The 18,642-nt window shown below is 42.8% G+C and overlaps 1 protein-coding gene across 1 annotated transcript in view; it reads right to left on the bottom strand.

Moving 5' to 3' along the window:
- The window catches only part of LOC102514818 (probable maltase-glucoamylase 2), an 84,672-nt gene that overhangs the window by 27,615 nt on the left and 38,415 nt on the right, over positions 1 to 18,642 (bottom strand). Inside the window, 17 exon segments of the mRNA XM_032483525.1 lie at positions 179 to 313; positions 1,089 to 1,151; positions 2,626 to 2,733; positions 4,024 to 4,152; positions 5,710 to 5,835; positions 6,304 to 6,416; positions 6,894 to 6,924; positions 6,926 to 6,991; positions 7,587 to 7,755; positions 8,772 to 8,926; positions 10,518 to 10,793; positions 11,926 to 12,081; positions 13,273 to 13,440; positions 16,046 to 16,095; positions 16,904 to 16,992; positions 17,846 to 17,970; positions 18,406 to 18,462. Of these exon segments, the coding sequence (XP_032339416.1) occupies positions 179 to 313; positions 1,089 to 1,151; positions 2,626 to 2,733; positions 4,024 to 4,152; positions 5,710 to 5,835; positions 6,304 to 6,416; positions 6,894 to 6,924; positions 6,926 to 6,991; positions 7,587 to 7,755; positions 8,772 to 8,926; positions 10,518 to 10,793; positions 11,926 to 12,081; positions 13,273 to 13,440; positions 16,046 to 16,095; positions 16,904 to 16,992; positions 17,846 to 17,970; positions 18,406 to 18,462 (2,016 nt within the window).

The raw sequence follows: 18,642 nt of genomic DNA, 5'->3' as shown, positions 1-18,642 counted from the left end.
CCCTGGGCAGACCTGCGATCATCCCTGCTCCTCCCGGGGCTCCCAGCACCTCACCTCGGTCACAGCATCCTCTCTTCCACTCCTCCAGCCCCGGCTCCCTGCCTTGCAGGTCTCTGAATCACTTCCCCATGCTTTGAATGCTCGTATTTCCAAAGTAAAAGCACTAAGGGTAACTTACAAGCCACAGTCCGTCAAACTTCAAGCTCTTCTCCGGCTCTCGGGGGTTCACGTAGAGCTCCCCTATCTCCTTCTTCCACCACGCAGCCGTGCTGTTCCGCAAGAAGTCAGGAAAAGCCACGTGGGCTCTGTACAGCTGTAAGAGTGACACAAGCTCTCACACTGGGTCTCAGCCTGTCCGGGAAGCGGGGTGTGGGGGCCGGGAAGGGGAGGTGAGCAGGGACTCATGAAAGGCACGGTCTACCTGGTGTGTGCCCTAACCTCAGGTCTGCTGCGGCGGCTGCACCGAGCTTATGGTGGACACAGAGAGACCGGGGAAGGGGATTTCATTTTTCATTTTCATTTTTCTAGAACATTAGATAGCCTTATGTCCCTTTCAAACACGGGATTCATTGTATGACTGGGCATTTCATCCCATGAAGTGGACAATTAACTGTCAGTGTCGAAACAACCACACGTTTGAGTACAAATGCTTTTTCTACGCTGACCAAAGGAAGGAGATCGGTCCCCAGGGAAGAGTGAGTTGCAGTGTGGAGCGGAGGCTGGACGTCCAGGCTGATGGGGCCTCAAGTGCTCAGATCAAGGCTATTACTCCTTTTAACTGGCTTAACGTTTTCTTTTATGTTAAGACAATTCATTAAAACCTAGTGTGTTCATCATCTCTCCAGTAAAAATACTCTAGACTTCGCCTCAATATTTTTCAAGCAATGTTAGATTCAAGTAAAACACAACGAGAGTACTTCATTTGTGAGTGTGTGTTGAGTTTTCCATTTCAGGATTTTTTTTCTACAAAAATATTAATAGTTGACAAGTGCACTCAACTTAGAGCAACTTCACCAAACAACAGGATGAAACTCAGAAGTATCCAGATGTTCAGGGTGATGTGGAAAAAAATCTGCGCGTAACTATACCTTAACTTGAGTTTCTTGGTCAAGGGATCCACTCACATTCACATTGGGCAGATCTGGCCAAACCTAGAGAAAAAGGAGAAAAATTAAAACCCTTCAAAGTCAGTGCACTCAGACCATGAGATGTTTCACATGCTTCTCCATGAATTCTTGGGGATATTTGTCATTGATTACATTGTAAGGTCTGAATATATGAAATTCTGCAAGATGAGAATAGGCTGGGGTCTCGAGACTCATTTCATGAGTTACCGAATTTTATTTTTTGGAAGTAATGATTAACTAAATCCATTTCAAACATAACCTCTGTGCAGTCACCTCGCAAATGATTATTCCGTTCTCGTTGCTATGCCTGCCAGCATATTTCTCCTTATAAAACACAAATGTTAAGTGTGACTAGAAAGGAATATGATTGATTTCCATTCACAAGCCATAAACTTAGCCTCAGTACTTTCAAGCAGCATCATGACTTATTGGGGATCCCAAGTATATGCAGCATTAAAAAACCCATAGTATCAACCAACTTCATCTATCATTAGAAGGACATTAACTGTAGACATCAATTAATTCTCCCATTCAGCAAACACTGAGTGAGCATTTACTGTATGCCAGGCACTTTTCTACGATCTGCATCTGCTGAGATTTAAGTAAGAAACAGTTCTCATTTTGTACGAGCTCACAGATGGAACATAAGTGCTAAGTTGTATGCCTTATTCTCTGAGGGCAACAATATGGAAAAGAGAGGAAGAGGGAGAATTCCAAAGAGGGAATATGTATGTTGGTCTTGAAGTGCAGGTATTATCTGGGGGAGCTCAGGAGGTAACATTCAAAGGCACCATGAGGTGGGTAGGGAAATAGCTCAGTGGTAGAGCATGTGCTTAGCATGCACGAGGTTGCAAGTTCAATCCCCAGTACCTCCATTAAAAACAAAAACGAAACTCAAAAAACAAAACAACAGAGGCACTGTGAGCACAGCACATACCCAGAGCAATAGGAAGTAACATAGAATAATTACAGAGCAGTTTGGATCATGGCCAAGAGCCACCACCACCATCTGGAAGTCAGGAAGTTCACCTAAAATCTTGTTACTATGAATCAAACAATGAGGATGAAGACTGGAGCCACAAAAAGGAATTAAAGAAGATAAGAGAAGGAGAATACTCTATAGCACTTAGAAATTTATTTAGACATGGAGGCTAATGAAGCATCATGGGTCAAAGATGAGTGTGGGTGACTGGGAGACACAGATTTCAGAGCCATTCTCAAAGGGATTCTTTATTTGTTAAACAACCAGCTGGAATCCATAAGGGGTGGGACATCAGGACATTTCCAGGCAATAAAACAAAGCTCAATGGTATTTTAGAAGATTAGACCTGGAACCCGGGTTGTCTTCATGTTTACTGAGCTAATCAGACTCAGACAGGTTTCTACTCATCCATAATGTATAAATGACCCAATCTATTTGCCAAGATTTAGTAAAAGCCTCTTTTGGTCAAGACATGGTGATGCTAACTAATTACAGGCACCTTCTCCCAAGCCTTACCTTTCCCCAGACAATGTCACTGTTGTCTGGCCATTTGATGAACACGTTGTTCTCCTGCCCCCTGGTGAATGGGGGGTACTGGGTCTCGTTGCCAGAAATGGCTGGGTCCTACAACGAAAGGGTTGAAACAGCAAACATGAGAAAAGCATCCCCAAGAAAATTCCTCTCCAAAATCTTAACAATTGACAGTGCAGAAAGAAACGGTGCACCTCAACACCACACACACACACACACACACACACACACCCCCATGGACAATCGAGAGGTAAAAGAATATATTGAGGTTTCTTTATAATACTCTTGAGGAAAAAAGTATGCCAATGTTTGAAGACAATTCCCAGGGATAAATCAGGTTAATAAGACATTATCCTCAAGTGGAGAAAGTCAATTTACTGGGTTTCCACAGTGTAAAGCAGCATTCCTTAAGAACATGAAACTTCTCTCTTCTGTTCTGTGGCCCAACTTATGTATCTAAAGGGGACTTCCTGTTCACTCTACCCAACACCTGCCCCAGCTACTCTCCAGAAAAGTATCCTATTTCACTAAATAGGATCATCTAAATCATCACTATCTTTCTGAAACTTTTTTAATGTTTATTTATTGGCTGTCTCTCTCCAACAGGATAAAATCCATATAAGAAAAAGAACGTCATCTTATTCATTTATTAGATTATAAACACACACACACACACACACATATTTTTTAGAACAGTGATTTTCAAAGACCCAGTATTTAATTAATACTTGAATGAATGAATGAACAAAAGTCAACAAACAACGCTGTAATTTTTGGAAGCTAGAAGGAAGGATCATTTGCAGGTAACTACTTCTGTGTTTATCAAGATGCAGCTTCCAATGTGAAATAGTAAATTGGGATTCTGGATCTGAACTCAGTTGTTTGGGAGTTTAATTAAGAAATGAGTCCGGACCCTAAGCCTCACCACTGCTGAGTAAGGGTAATGGTAACTTGAGAGGTTTTTGAACCCCCTAAGGTAAACATGAGACTAAGATACAGCTATTCCCTGTAAGGCACAGCCTGAAACAGTGAGGTTTGTCCGTGTGCGTGTGTGCGTGTGTGCGTGTGGCAATACTTAGTGTTTCAGTCCATAGTTCTTCTGACTCTATCAAAAGAACAGTAATAATAAATTACATCCCAGTGACACTCAGTTATAAAAAATAAACATCACAATGTGTCTTTACAAGCCGTTTTTTCATTTGTTCTTTCTTCCTCTGTTTATCTTATTTTTAACACTTTTAAAAAAATTATAGATTGACAGGAAGATGCAAAAAATGTTCAAGGAGGCCTCATGTACTGTTCAGCCAGTTTCCCTCGATGATACTGTTTTTGAACGATGAATATAGAAACAGAAAACGAGATCTAATCTTTCTAAAAACCTACCAGAATGAGAATAAATCTCATGCCATTTTTCTTCATTTGCTCAATCAGGAGGCCGAGATTTTGAAAGCTGGAGCTGAGGGTGAAGTCCAGCTTCCGGTCCATGTAATCGATGTCTACATGCTGGACGTCCTGCCGGAGGAAGCAAGCAAGATGCTGGGGACCCTGCGGCCGGAACTCCCCAGGACACGCGACCTGCTCTGCCAGGCTCCAGGTCCTGCTGCTTGCTGACCCCATCCCAGGTCCGTCTTAATTCCTTATCTCAGCACTCCCCTACACTGACATTTCAATTCTGCTGATTGAAATTGCTGATTCCTACATCCAGTTCGCCTGACCTCATTCCTTCTCTTTCTGTTGCTCCAAGAGGAACTCTCCCCCTTTCTTCCTTCAATTTATGTCTTTCCCACTCTTCACGCCTCAAACTCGGTGAACCTATCAAACCACGTGCTGTTGAATGTTCAAGGGTAGAAGGCAAGACTTGCCTGAGAAACAGAAAAGGCGGTCTACTTGTTTTTCTTCCCCCTCCAGTAAACCTGACTGCATTTACTCACACTTAGAACTACATTATTTTATGGCTTTCTAGAACGTGTGTATTTCTTCCATTCCCATTTGACTAGATAAACCTCGAAGTGAGAACCGTGCCTGCCCTTTCCTCTATAAAGTACCCAACCCAGCTTTCTGCACACGAAGTTCACTCAATCCATGATTGTTGAATATTTACTGTTAATATTTAGTTGAAAAAAGAGATGCTTCTTTTTAGCTTGAAGGTGATAATCTCCTGTATTGCCTTAAGACTCTGGGAACAACTTGTTTGAGGGAGCTGAGAGATCTGTGCATGAGCCAAAGTTTGAAAAAGAATGGACCGACACATTATTCACAGCATTTGCCTTGGTAAGGTAGATCTATGGATTTTTTCATCTTTTAATTTCCCTATCTTTGTCTAATTTATGTTTAATAGGTATCTGGTACAGTGGTATAGAAAAAGAAAAAAAATTAAGCCTGGATGAAGGTTTCAAATTATCTTTGATGAGAACATCATAGCACTTTACTTTATTCTCATTTTCCAATCATTAATTGCCATTCAAAAATCTCAGGAGGAGAACTGAAAGCAGAGAAAGAGAGTGAGTGGTGAGAAGTTGATTATTAAAAAAGAGAGAGCATGTTATTTATGGAATTCTGCTTGTTGAGAGCAACTGACTGCACCTCCAGGGGACAGAGTGTCATTGTAGGATAACACTTTTCTGTATATGTGTGTTTAAGAGAAAGTGAAAGATTGGTTTTAACTGCTTTCTTTCATTCTGTCACTTTATATCCATCCTCTCCAAGAACAGCCACAGTACAATTTCCTAAAATGGCCATAATCTGGAAATGATTTTCACCTAGAAGTCCCCAGCACCATGGCTTAAAGCCCAGCCATGGCCACTGCAGGATATTCCTGGCGAGAAGCAGTAACAGTATTTCCCAATCACACTGCAAACTGCTCAAGGATTTAAGTGACTCTCAATTTTGAGCACTTGATTTAAAAGGACAGCATGAAATAAATTTAACAAGAAGTGTTTCCTAGCATCAGAGCTACATTTTCTTGATACTGAAGCAGCCATCAGTAATTTCTACGGAGATATTTCAATCAATAATTAGCCACAAATTCCCATAACTAATTAAACCACAGACTGAGTGAGGGTTTCATACGTAGGGAATCTGAGCTGCCACCATGGCGTCATACAAACTGGAGATTTCGGCATCATTCTGGTATCCATAGCGACTCAGCTGGAATCCCAAGGCCCAGTACGGAATCATTGCTGGCCGACCAATCAACTAGAATAAAGAAGAAAAATGGATCCAAGTAGACTTCTTAGGGAAGAAAAGATGGTTACCCTATACTTGAAGTAACTGGAGCATTTCTACAGAGTACTGTCTGATCTAAGAGGCTTCGCTCAAGAAAAGCAAGAAATTCAAACAAATATGGACTAGCCATAGGGATGCAGAGTGATAGACAGTCTCCCCATGTTCTAGAACATCCACTTTAGAAAACCTGAGAACTCAGTGGTTACTATTGTTTACAGAGTCTTAGAAAGGGCACTCAGCAAATAGCTGAGAAATATGGGATATCAGTATGCCTTTCTAGCCCCTTACCACTTAACCCTGACTTTCAGAAAAGACAAAAACAATGTTACAGGGACACCCAAGGGCCTTAAGAAAAAAAATGGCCTTTCTCAGTGCTAAGCACATGGTAATATCCAGTAAACATTGGATGATTTATCAATGGATAGAATGACTTCCAACCTCAGTGTATTGCTGAGTTACAAGTTCAGGAGTTGGCCCTAAAAACATATAGAAGTCCAAAATTCCTCCTGTGGTGCGGTATGTCAGGGCAGGAGTGGGCTGGAATGCCACATCTGTTAAAAAAAAAAAAAGAGAGAGAGAGAAAGAGGGAGAGAGAAAGATGTGGAGTATCCTTAGAACTATGAATCCCCAGACACGGAATCTGCCCTAAAATTTGCTATCTTCACTCCCTTACTTTAATGCCCACCCCCTCTAGAAAGTCCTCTCTTATGCAGTGGAATTAGAGACGGATTTTCCGGTATCACACACACATAATCTCAGTCCCAACATCTTATATTACTCTGTGAGAGAGGGGTCAAGTGTCACAGTGAAACACGGCCATATAAGAGTAGGGACCATGTTTACTCAAAACTGCATCCCAACACCTGGCCTAGAGCTCTCAGTAAAACTTGAATAAATCAGTGAATGGGATGTCAGTTTATCTGTTCCATTTCCCTTGCCCTGGACTTTATTTCTATTGATATTCCAGATTCCCCCGAAGTGGTCACAGCTGATCACGGAGGTACACAGGGATTGTGCCTCCGTCTCACCCATGGCATTGCTGTTTAGCAGGAGCACTCCAGTGGGCACTGCCGTCCGCCTCCAGTGCCATGTAGTAGGGGTGGACACCGTAGGAATTCTTCTTGTACTGGGGGAGTCAAGAGGAGAGGAGGTGAGTAATCAAAAAGAGAAAAGCCAAGAGGTTGTTTTCACATCATAATCCAAACAGTAAACTCCTCTTCAGTACTGAAGATTCAGTACAACGTCATGTCCTTTGTAAAGCCTTCTTGATCCTTCCCTCCATCCCAAGTAAAAAGCTAAGTGCCCCCCTGTTTATTGCGTAATTCTATTAGAGCAATGATTACATTGTATCACCATTATTTCTGCATCTCTCTGCTGTTACTAGCCCATAAGCCCCTGGAGAACAAAGACAGTGTCATATTAAGTAAGACAGTATCTTATTCTACGTGTGCCTGACACATAGAATATATTAAATAAAATTTTATGGTTTATGAAATAAATAAAATCTATAGTCCATAGGAAAGATAGATAGATAGATAGACAGACAGAATAGATAGGGAGTCTTTTAAGGAAAGACCATAATGTTAGCTTATTTCATCTGAGAGTAGAATTAATTTCTCAGTATAGGGTGGAGCTGAATAGGGTACCAGACATGGGCATATGGATTAAAATCAATTTCAGGAGAGAGAAACTGATTGATAATCTTGTTCTTCTGTGCTTACCGCTGGTGGCTCATCTCGAGCAAACATCCCCCACGTGTTCCAGCTGATGTTTCTCCTGAAAGTTGTGTGTTCGGTTTCCCCAAAGCCATAGATGTTCTTAGAGGGGAGGCGCGTGGAGATGGAAAGGAACATGTCGTTGAAGGTGAAGCCGGGGAGCTGGGAGTCCCAGCTGCAACACAAGGGCAGACCTCGGTGCTGAGCTGAGCACAGACCAGGGCAAACACGGGCTACATGGGGACGTGGGGTTGATTCAGAAGCCTCCTGAGTGTTCACACATCTGAATCCACACATCCGTTCACACCCTTTGAGATGACCCAGCTCGTAACAATAGCCATAACTCACTGCCAAGGTTCTGTGTCTGCATTTGGATTCTGTGGTTTGCAAGACTCAGAACTCCTTTCTGAGTCATGTGCTCCTTGAGGACAAGGACCCCATCTCCCTCATCTCTGTATTTCTACATCTCATTGCCTGGCCTATCAGCTTGAATAAATGTAGGGATAAATGGATAAGGTAAAAGCACATTTTCCAATAGAAAATGTAAAACTCTTAGAACAACTTTTCTGGATTGGCCAAATAATTCCTATCAAAGAAGGTAACAGAAAGACAGAGAGAGCTGAAGACACACACAGGTAATGGTTTCTACTCAGACAGGGAACTTCAGCCCTAGGCAAAATCCACACCTTCACTTCATTCCATCCAGCAGCACAACAAAGGATGAGAGATGACAACTCCTTTCAGGCTTAATATTGTGAAAAAGCTTTGAGTCCAAAGTCTCAGTAGGAGCAAGGGCTGTAAGAAGCCTTAGTAACCTTTGCCCATCTCTCCGGACTCTTCTGTTACTATTTCTTAACGAGGCTACATAGAACTGATTTCCATCATAGGTTATATGTTGTAACCAGTAATTAGTTTCCTGTTCTACTTAACAATAACAGTGAATTGACCATGTATTTTCCTTTCTCTAAAAACAAGCATCACTTAAGTGTTTTTAAACCTTTGATTAATTTTTCTTGTCGAGTTGACGACTAATAGAAAACAAAATCCCTTTTGAAGTAGGGGCAACAGGTCCACTCTCCATTTAACATACTTACGTAGAGTCTCTAAAGATTAATCTCTCACTTGCATCCATACAGCCACCGTGATTAGCTCTACAACCGCTCTAATCAGGACCAAATAAAGTGTGCTTACACCACAGTGCCGGAGCTTTTTCGTCGAATCTGGATCCCGAAAGGATTGCTTTGAATGCTGACATCATACAGACAGTTTTCAGGGGAGCCGACTGGAGAGGGAGGGGTGTTCAGAGGCACGGGGACCTCGTACCTTTTATTATTGGGATCATAGATCTGACAAGAAGAGAGAAGGAAACTTTCTGATGGAATCCCAGACCTCCCATCCCTGGTGCCCGCTTGTCCAATTCAGTTCCCGTGTTTTCCCGGCCAGTCTGACTCACAGCAGGAGGCATCAAATATTCCAAAGCAAGTAGGTGTGAGGCCTACCCACCCACCGTGCCTGATACAGAGCCTGAATCCCAAAAATGCCTCAGTAAGACCCATTCAAAGCCAGCAAGGGCACGTCCTCCAAAAATTCATGATATAAGGGTATAGAATCTCATGGATAGAATGTGTGTGTGTGTGTGTGTGTGTATGTTTATGAGTGTGTGGTATGCAAACATGTATGTGCATGTGACTGTTTACGTGTGAGCACGTGTGTGAATGTTAGAAATTAGAGAACTGAGCTTTCACATGGACTCAGATCTTCTTCCTGCTGGAGCTTCCAGACTTCGTGCAGATCTCCTTCCCTAAGACTGGCCTTTTGCACCTACCACTAGTTCCTACCTACCTACCAGGTCTGATGTGTGGGAAAAATGAGAAGTAAAAAGTGTTATGCAAGGCTGGGGAGTATCTGACATGAGCAGGCATCCTCTTCCTCATATTAGTAGCTCACGTATTAGACAAGTTTTGTCTAAAGCCTTGCTTCTCAAAACCATTTCTTAGACCAAAAGCAGCTTCCACAATGTTTCACGACGTTAAGCAGAATCACCTGGGAGCTTGCTGGGGCTGCAGAATCTTGGGCCTCACCCCAGACCTTCTGAATCTGAATCATTCTCACAAGATCCCTAGGGTGATTCTTCAAACATTCAAGTGTGAAAAGCGGTGTCCAAAGCTGAGCTTGTCCAAGGTGGTCTCCACGACCACATGTGTTGTCTGGATTGAGACTCACTGTCTCAAAACACACAGCAAATTTTGAAGACTTAATGTGATTAAATTCTCTTGATAACTGTATTTGGATGACATTGGAAAATGATAATATCTTAGTATACTGAGTAAATGAAGTGCTATTAAAATTAATTTCGCTTGGTTACTTTTCAAATCCATTTTTAAAAATTCGGCTGTTGGAAAACTTAGGTGGTTCGCACTGTGTTTCTACTGGAGCAGAACAGTGGGTCTCAAGGTGTGGCCCCTGCTTTTGCAGCATCAGCACCACCTGGAAACTTGCTAGAGATGCAAATCCTCGGGCTGGGAACCCGGGGGATAAGGCGCAGCAATCTGACGTTTAACAAGATTCACAGGTGATTCTGATGCAAGCTAAAGTTTAAGAACCACTGCTAGAGAAGTAACTCTGAACTTGGAAGTGGGTTAATGCCACTAACTTGACTTCCTGCAAAGCAGACACACTTCTCAGGGCTAAGGGATGATTCTTCGAGGATGTTCATGACTTAGTGCACTCATCCTGATAGGAAATTCACCAGCCTGGTGGATCCAAGGTCACATCCCAGCTCTAGTCCGGCCTAACTTTCTGACCTTCACCTCTCTGGACCTCAGCAGCCCCATGTGTAAAACGAGAGGTTTGGACTGAAAGGTGTTTCAGGTGACTGCGTGGAGCTTAAGTTAAGAACTTCGTTTTGGGGATCCGAATCGGCAACACTGGGCTTACCTTGAACTGCAGTGTGTTTTCTGTGTGGTAGGTCACACTCAGGCGGAGAAAGCTGATCTCTGCAGAGAGAGGATCAGAGGCGGCGGCTGCTGCAGCTGCAGGTGGGAGGAGCTTTCCCTGCGATGATGGAGGCGGTGCCGCCGCGCGTGCTGCTTCAGGAGCCGTTAGGAGGGAAAGGTCTGTGGTGATGCCCGTAGGCAGGTACTGAATGTTACTGGCAGCATAATTAGGGATGGTGTCATAGTGACAGGTGGGCACGCCAGGGACAGTTGTGGGCTGGAACAAGAGGAGGAATTCTCTGTCAGCCTCTGACACCCCACTGCGAGGCTCTAGTTACTCAAGAAGGTGGTCAACGCAGACTGTCTCTTATACCATGCCCATTCCTGTGGGTTGAATTCCGTTCCCCCAAAGAGATGTTAAGTCCTAACCCCTAGTACCTGTGAATAAGGCACCTGATGCCTTATTTGGAAATAGGATCTTTGCAAATGATCGAGCTGAATGTGCTCATCAGGATAGGGCTAATCCAACATGACTGGATCCTGATTAAAAGGGGAAATTTGTACACCCTCAGGGAGAACACCGTATGAAGATGAAGGCAGAGACCAGGTGATGCCTCTACAAGCCAGGGAACCCCAAAGATGACCAGCACACCACCAGAAGCCAGGAGAGGGACACAAAACAGAGTTTCCCTCACAGCCCTCAGAAGGAACCAACTCTCTGACATCTTGACCTCAGACTTCCAGCACCCAGAACCCTGAGATAATAAACTTCTGTTGTGCTAAGTCCCCCAGTTTGTGGTACTTTGTCATGGAAGCAAATGAGTGCATCCATCTGAAAACGCAGGACACACACTGGCCTCCTCTAACAGGTGAGGAGTGACGTGTCAGCTGGACGCCCGGTCTGGAGACTGGGATCCTAAGGCTGGGCTCTGCTCCCGGTGTCCCCACTGCCCCTCAAGTGGTCTTGAGAAACTCACTTATTTTCTCTGGCCTTCATTCTCTCTATTTTTCAAATGGAGAGAAAGAGTCTGACCTTTCTGCTTGGACTCTTCAATAGTTGAAAAAAAAATGACTTAAAATACTCAATGCCTTCCCAGTGTATTATTGCTATGTTCAAAAAAACCAAAAAAACTAAAAAACAAGTAGGGTTTTAAATGCCATGGTTGGAGGAAAGAGAGCTAGAGTGGCCATGAGTTCTTCCTGACTCAGGAAACCTGAGTGAAACACTGACCACCTAACACACGAAACTGACAAAATAATTCATTGGTTGGCATGGAATCATTTTCTTCCTGAAGAATGATTACCATTCAACCTATCAGCATTTGAAAAGTGTTTCCTAGGTGCCTAATTACTTGTGAGGCACTTTTTACAACTTCCTGTTCACCGCGTCGTCTGCGTCTGATCTTTACCTCCCAAAGGCATCCCCGTTGCCTGCACCTCTCCTCGGAGACAGCAGGCTCCTCAGGGTAGCAGTCGAACTTCTCCAGGTCACTAACAGGAAGCTTCCACTCAATGGAGAATTCTTGTCCTAGTACCAGTCCCTCAAGATCGGTGATGCTCACCACCTGAGGAAAGACAAGAAGCCACAGGTGACAGGTGAGGTGGAACCACCCAGACGATGTCCTTTCCTGACGGTCTGGAAGTCGGTCGGGGGACAGCTAGCACTTCGTCCAACCCCACTTTGCCACAGGATTTGTAATATTGTTTTTTTCTCCTCTGGGGCTTTTGATCTCCCTGCCAGGAAAATGGCCCTGGCTTACTCCTGACCTTTCCCACCTCATGGAGTCACTGTGGAACATTGAATGGAAAGATCTTTGATCATGTTAAGGAGTGCAGATCACAGGCAGGGCTTCATTTCAGATTTATTGCCTCCTGGATATGATGCTCACACGTTTTAATAATAATGTTAGTAATAACAATAGCTTAGCTTTATTCAGCATTTATATGGGTCAAGCACTGTGATAACTATTCTATACGCATTATCTCTATTAATCCCACAAAGCAATCCTATGCTGTGAATAACAAGGCTATCTCCATTTTACAAAACAGAACACTGAGGTTCAGAGAGGTTTAGTGCTTTGCCCAAGATCTCACAGCTAAAGCACAGGAGGGCTAGGATTAGAACCTATCCAGCCTAATCCTAAAAACCAAACTCTTGTCCTTTGCTATATCTGTCGTCAAAAATGGAGGGGCTGCCCTAAGAAACAGAGAATTTCCCAGTGCTTGAAATATTCAACCAACAATTGGAATCTTCTGTCAGAGATTATCATGTAAGGGAATCTTCCATAAGAACAAAACCAGATTGCCCCTTGTGTTTTATTAAACTCCCATTTTCTGTGATGGTATAAAAATAGCTTAAAACACTAAGGAAAAGTATCAACAGTGTCTCAAAGAAAGTCTGTAACTTAAATGAGAAAACACAGGTGTAAATACTCTCCAGAATCAATGTGATGATTCGTATTTTTATTGTATCCCATCTTGGGTCAGCGTGTCTACTTCTAAATTTGCCCAGAGAAGATCTGCCTTCCTTCAAGGTCCCGACTCCTTCTGGTTTTTTCAGAGTTCTAACACCAATAAAGCTCAAGTGTCCATATTTAACATGTACATGTTTCTCCTTCTGCATCCTCCCTGTGGTCTCCCAGCAAGCTGCTTGTCTCTGGGACCACCCAAAGTCAAAAGAGCAAGGGAGAGCTGGCTGTCGAAATCTCAGGCCAAGGCTTTCTGCAGGGGCCCTGCAGGATGGAACTATATCCCACCTTTGTTGAATTACTGTAGACAACATTTGAAATGGAGGTGGCGGCATTATTATGGAAGACGATAAAGTCAGTAGGTTGCTTGTCCATTCCCAAGATTATAATATCTGTAAATTTCAGGTTGTTGGGGTCCATATAAATATCATTTATAATCTTTGCCTGTAGACGGTTCTGAGGGGGAGAAAAGTCAGTTTAGAGACCAGGTGTATCACATTCTGATTGTGCCCAAATACCACTCAATATCTTTCTGTCTGAGATCTAAGGTGTATCCTTTACTTCTGAGGTTCAAAATGGAGCCAAGTGATGGGTCCTCCTGGAATTTGTCAACCATGACTCTTAACAGTCCTAAATCTTTCAGTCATATTTTGTGTTTGCTTTGGTTTACTGTTTAATTATTGGTTCTGTTACCCAGAAAATATATTCCTGACATCATGGAATTTTCAAGCAGACAAGACAGGTACTCAAAAAGCAAACAAAAGACCCAAGTACACACGGAGACTCATGGGCTCACCAAGGCACAGACATACACATACACACAAAATGGTGCCCAAATAATTATTTCTTTTTAGTTTAATGATAATGATGGTAGCTAAAATTTATGAATGCTTCCTGTGTGCCAGGAACTGTGCTAAGCACTTTACACATATTATATCATTCAATTCCCACAGCAAACTATGAGGTTGAGGCTGTAATGATCCCCATTCTTCAGATGAGGACACTGAAGCCCAGATAAATTAGGTAACTTATTCAGGGAAACACAGTTCAAAAGAGACAAAGTTGACTTATGACAAAGGAAGTGGAACTGAAGACTAAAGACAAAAAGGGACATTTTGATGTTTAAAAAGATCAGACATCCCACAGACATATGCCCAGCTGATTTTTTGCAAAAGCAGTACAATGGAGAAAGGATGGCCTTTTCAACAGATGGTGCTGGAGCCATTGGCCATCTGTTGGCAAAACATGAAATTCATCCCTACCTCACATCTTATATAAAAATTAACTCAAAATAGATAGTAAACTTAAAAGTAAAAGATAAGACTGTAAAACTTTTAAGAAAAAATAAGAGAATATATTGAAGATCAAAGGTAGAATGAGTTCTTATACCAGACACCAAAAACCATGGTCCATAAATGGGATAAAATGATAAATTAGACCCATCAAAATGAAAACTTTTGCCCTGTGGAAGACAGTGTGAAGGGGATGAAAAGAGAAGTCTACAGACTGAAAAAAAAAAATTTGCAAACCATATATCCAAGAAGAGAGTATTTTCTAACATAGAGAGAATTCTCAAAACTGAAGAAAAAAATAAGCCAAACAATCCAATTAGAAAGTGGGGTAAAGAACTGGATAGACCTTTTACCTAAGAGAATAGAGACGGCAAATAAAAAGGCACATGAGAAGATGGCCAACATCATTAAACATCAGAGAAATACAAATTAAATGTCGCACAATGAGATATTGCTTCACTTTCATCAGAATGGCTAAAATTAAAAAAAAAATTAACATCAGATGCTGGTTATGATGCAGAGAAACTGGGTGACTCACGCATTGTTGCTGGGAATGTAGAATGGTTCAGCCATTCTGAAAAAGAGTTTGGCCGTTTCTTATAAAACTAAACACGCACTTACATAATACCCAGCAGCTGCACTCTTGGGCATTTATCCCAGACAGCTGAAAACCTGTGTTCACACAAAAACCTGTCCATGAATGTTCATAGCAGCTTTATCTGTAATAGCCCATGGCTGGAAATAGCCCAGGTACCCTTATTCAGAGAATGGTTAAACAAAAGGTGGCCATCTGTATTTTGGAATGCTCCTCAGAAATAAAAAGGAAAAGACTTTTGATATGCAACAACCTGGATGAGTTTTGAGGGAATTACGCTATGCGAAAAAAAGTCAGTCCCCAAGGTTGCATGTTGTGTGATTACATTTACATAACCTTCTTGAAAGGACAAAATTACAGAAATGGAGAACACATGAGTGGTTTCTGGGAGCTAAGGAAGAGGTCAGGGTGGGGAGACACGTAAGTGTGACAATAGGAAGGATCCTGGTTACAATGGAAATGTTCTGTATCTTGATAATACCGGCGTCAATGTTCTTGTAAAACTGTACTATCGTTTTAAAGATGTTCCTATACATGAAGCTGGGTAAAGAGTACAAGAGGACACTCTGTATTATTTCTTACAACTGCATGGGGCTCTGTAATTATGTCAAAATGAAAACTGTAATTTAAAAAGCAATATGAATTTAAAAGAAAGGAGAAGTGGGGGAGAGAGATCCCCACCAAAGACAGTTCTGCCCGTGCACAGTCAGACTTCTAAGATGGGCAAAGTGATGTTCTGCACCTCCCAACCTCTCAAAACCACCACTGAATACCTGTTCCCACAGCCAAGTTTTAGAGGCTGGAAAGGAAGGCTGTTATGGAAGAACCTCAAAAAGGCACTGAACACCTCACCACCCCCCACGCACATCCCCCACCCACCTGCGCCCCCTCAAGTAAGGACTCATCTTGGAAGCCAAGACTCATCACATAAAACTCAATGATTTTTTGTTTCGGAAAAAAATAAGTTCTTCACTGAACTCATAGCAATTTTCTATAGGCTTATGTGTCTGCCACAGATTAAAAACTTTCATTTTAATGTTAATCCTTTCTGGGACCACAGCAAGTGAGGCACTGTCCCTAGTCCACATGACCAAGCACATACAGCAAACCAAAAACTCAAAAAGCTGCCACAGAAAAGAACATGCATGGTGAGTACCTCAAAAACAGTACTTACAGAGGTGACAGAAAAATCATACAGAGTATAATTCTTTTTAGTTACAGCGTCTAAAAGAGAAAGATGGAGGAGGGCTCGTTACTACAGGAAGCGAGCAGCCGTGCAGACTTGCTCTTCTCTTCACTAGGAACGAACGCCTTTGCCATTTAGTTCCGCTCACCCAAGTCCCACCTGTTTCTGCAAACTTCCTCAGAGATTTCCGGGGCCACTTCAACCCACAGTAACTGCTCCCTCCTCTGAACTCCATGGCACTTTGGGGTACCATATTGTTGGCATTTAAAGCATTTTGACTTGCATTTGTGGTTATCCACATGCACACTGTAGCTGTCTTGCTGGACCAGGACTCCCTCTGGGGCAATGTCATTGTCCTATTCATCTTTATCTGCCCTGCATACAGTGTAATAATAGTCAATGGATATTAATAAGTGCTAAGTCTATGCAGGGCAGGATTCTTACATAGTGAGACCGTAAGCTTATGGGGGGTACTTACATGGAAATCTTATAGTGGAAAAACTCCCTCCACTAATTAGACACTTACCACTCAATAGCAACCAAGGCAGTATCTTCCAAATCTACTAACAAAATGTACTATTATTTGGTATTAATAGTGACCCCCAGAGAAAAGAATAAGGAAACTAAATCCAATAATGTCTTTTGCTTTGGTAGATTAATACCATACGAGTTGCTCATTTGAAATCTGTTTTAATGCATGTGCTTGGCTAACCAAACTTTAAGAATAAATTGATGCTAAGCTACAGAAATAAGCATCAGTGATAAGAGGGTTAGTACCATACTGGGCAGCCTGCAGAGACTAATTTTCATGAAGAACCATAGTGATGGCACCCGAAGGACGTCTACCTTTAGATACACCGTCATCCCAGTACAACTCTCCCTTGGCTTCTCTTTTATAGTCCAAGGCAATAATGAGTCCCAGGGAATTCTTCCGACTGTAAAAAAGCAATTCTCAGTTTCAGAGAATGAAGAAGAGATAGAATGATGTTGAACCAGCCTCCTTCATGCCCCAGAGACAGACAACCTGAGTCAATCCCAGATACTGAGTGGATACTGACCCTGCATGAAAACGCGGAAGTAGGGCGTGGGTAGACAGCAGAGGTTAGCAGTGAATGAGTGTAAGAAAATGGTAGAAGGAGGCAGTTCCTGCTGAAAACTGGGTCTGTGTTAATACTAACAATCAGCACTTACTGTGCCTACCACGTGGCCAGCACTCTTCTAAGTGTCTTATATACATTAAATCACTTCTATTATCTCATTTGACCCTTATCGTTACTCTAAGAAGTTGACCTCGAACTACCACCATCTCCAGTTTACAAATGATGAGCAGAAACACAGCAGTAAGTTGCCCATGGCAACACATCTGGTATGTGTCCAGCTGAGGCTTGAACCCAAACTTTCTGGCTCTTGACTTTGAACCTATGTTGACTTCCACCGGGTAACTCTCATCTCCTATATAATGTGCATTCTCTCATGCCTAAGGGAATCTACTTGAGGACAATTTCTGACCATAGGGAAGTCCTCATGCATGATTATTTTGACTACTCTTAGAATCTGATCCAGTTGAAAGGTGAAAGACAATGGAATATAGAGGAAGCAAGGCTACATTTACACTAATGAAGACTAAGATGCCAATCGTGGGCTGACTCTGAAAGGAGGTGAGGAAGATTACTGACTGGAGATGTTTTCCCTTGGTTTATCCACTTTTAGTCCCTGTTTGTCTCTCCCGTAACACCCTGCCCCCTGGAGCCCTTAAGCAGTCACAGCTTGGAAGAGTGAGGAGCTTACCTGACCTCTGTGGTTGTGTTTGGCTGCTGGGTGGGAAAGATGTAGCCCCCTCGCAGGTGAAGTCCTATCCTATCATCCGGCAGTAGCATCTCCACAAATTGTTTCCTCCACTGGATGGCTTCTCTCTAACCAAGAAAGGCAAAAAGATCAGACAATACGCTGTTTGGACCATACCTTGAACATGATCTGGTTCAGCTGCGACATTTTAAAGAAGAGAAAAACAGAGACGCCCAAAGTGAAGTGACTTGCCCAAGACTCCAGCCCACTCTATGTCTTCAGATTACTCCACGCTGTGATTCCACAACTGGGCTTTAATTCCCAAGGTTATCAGAGCATAAGGCAAATAGCCAGGTTCATATAATGAAAACTGCCACAAACCCACCCGTTATTCAGATTATTTCATTGTACATCTGGAAAGACCATCTTCACAGGAAAGTGCCCACAAGCAACGTAATGTCAAACCTTGGACCCTCATCCTGCCCCGAGCTCCCAAGACTGCAGCCTTAGCATTCCCTCTGCTAGAGGCGGGTCTCTGAGCCAAGCAGGGCTGTCTCACTTACTGTCTCATAGTCGTACCAGGTGGCGTCTGGTATGTACGCTTTCACGGGCCCCGGACCCTAGGGAAACAACAGTAATGAGCAACCCGGGCACACCCCTCTACAGTTTACACACCACCTCCACACGTGGTGGCAAATGCTCATCTGAACAACCCTGAGAGATGGCTGGGATCATCCCATTCTAGGAGTAAAAGTGCAGATACTCAGAAAGAGTGGGCAGTTGGCCCAAAGCAGAGCCGT

Source organism: Camelus ferus, chromosome 7 (assembly GCF_009834535.1).
Source record: "Camelus ferus isolate YT-003-E chromosome 7, BCGSAC_Cfer_1.0, whole genome shotgun sequence".
Classification (NCBI taxonomy): domain Eukaryota; kingdom Metazoa; phylum Chordata; class Mammalia; order Artiodactyla; family Camelidae; genus Camelus; species Camelus ferus.
This window is presented reverse-complemented; position numbering and strand designations above follow the sequence as displayed.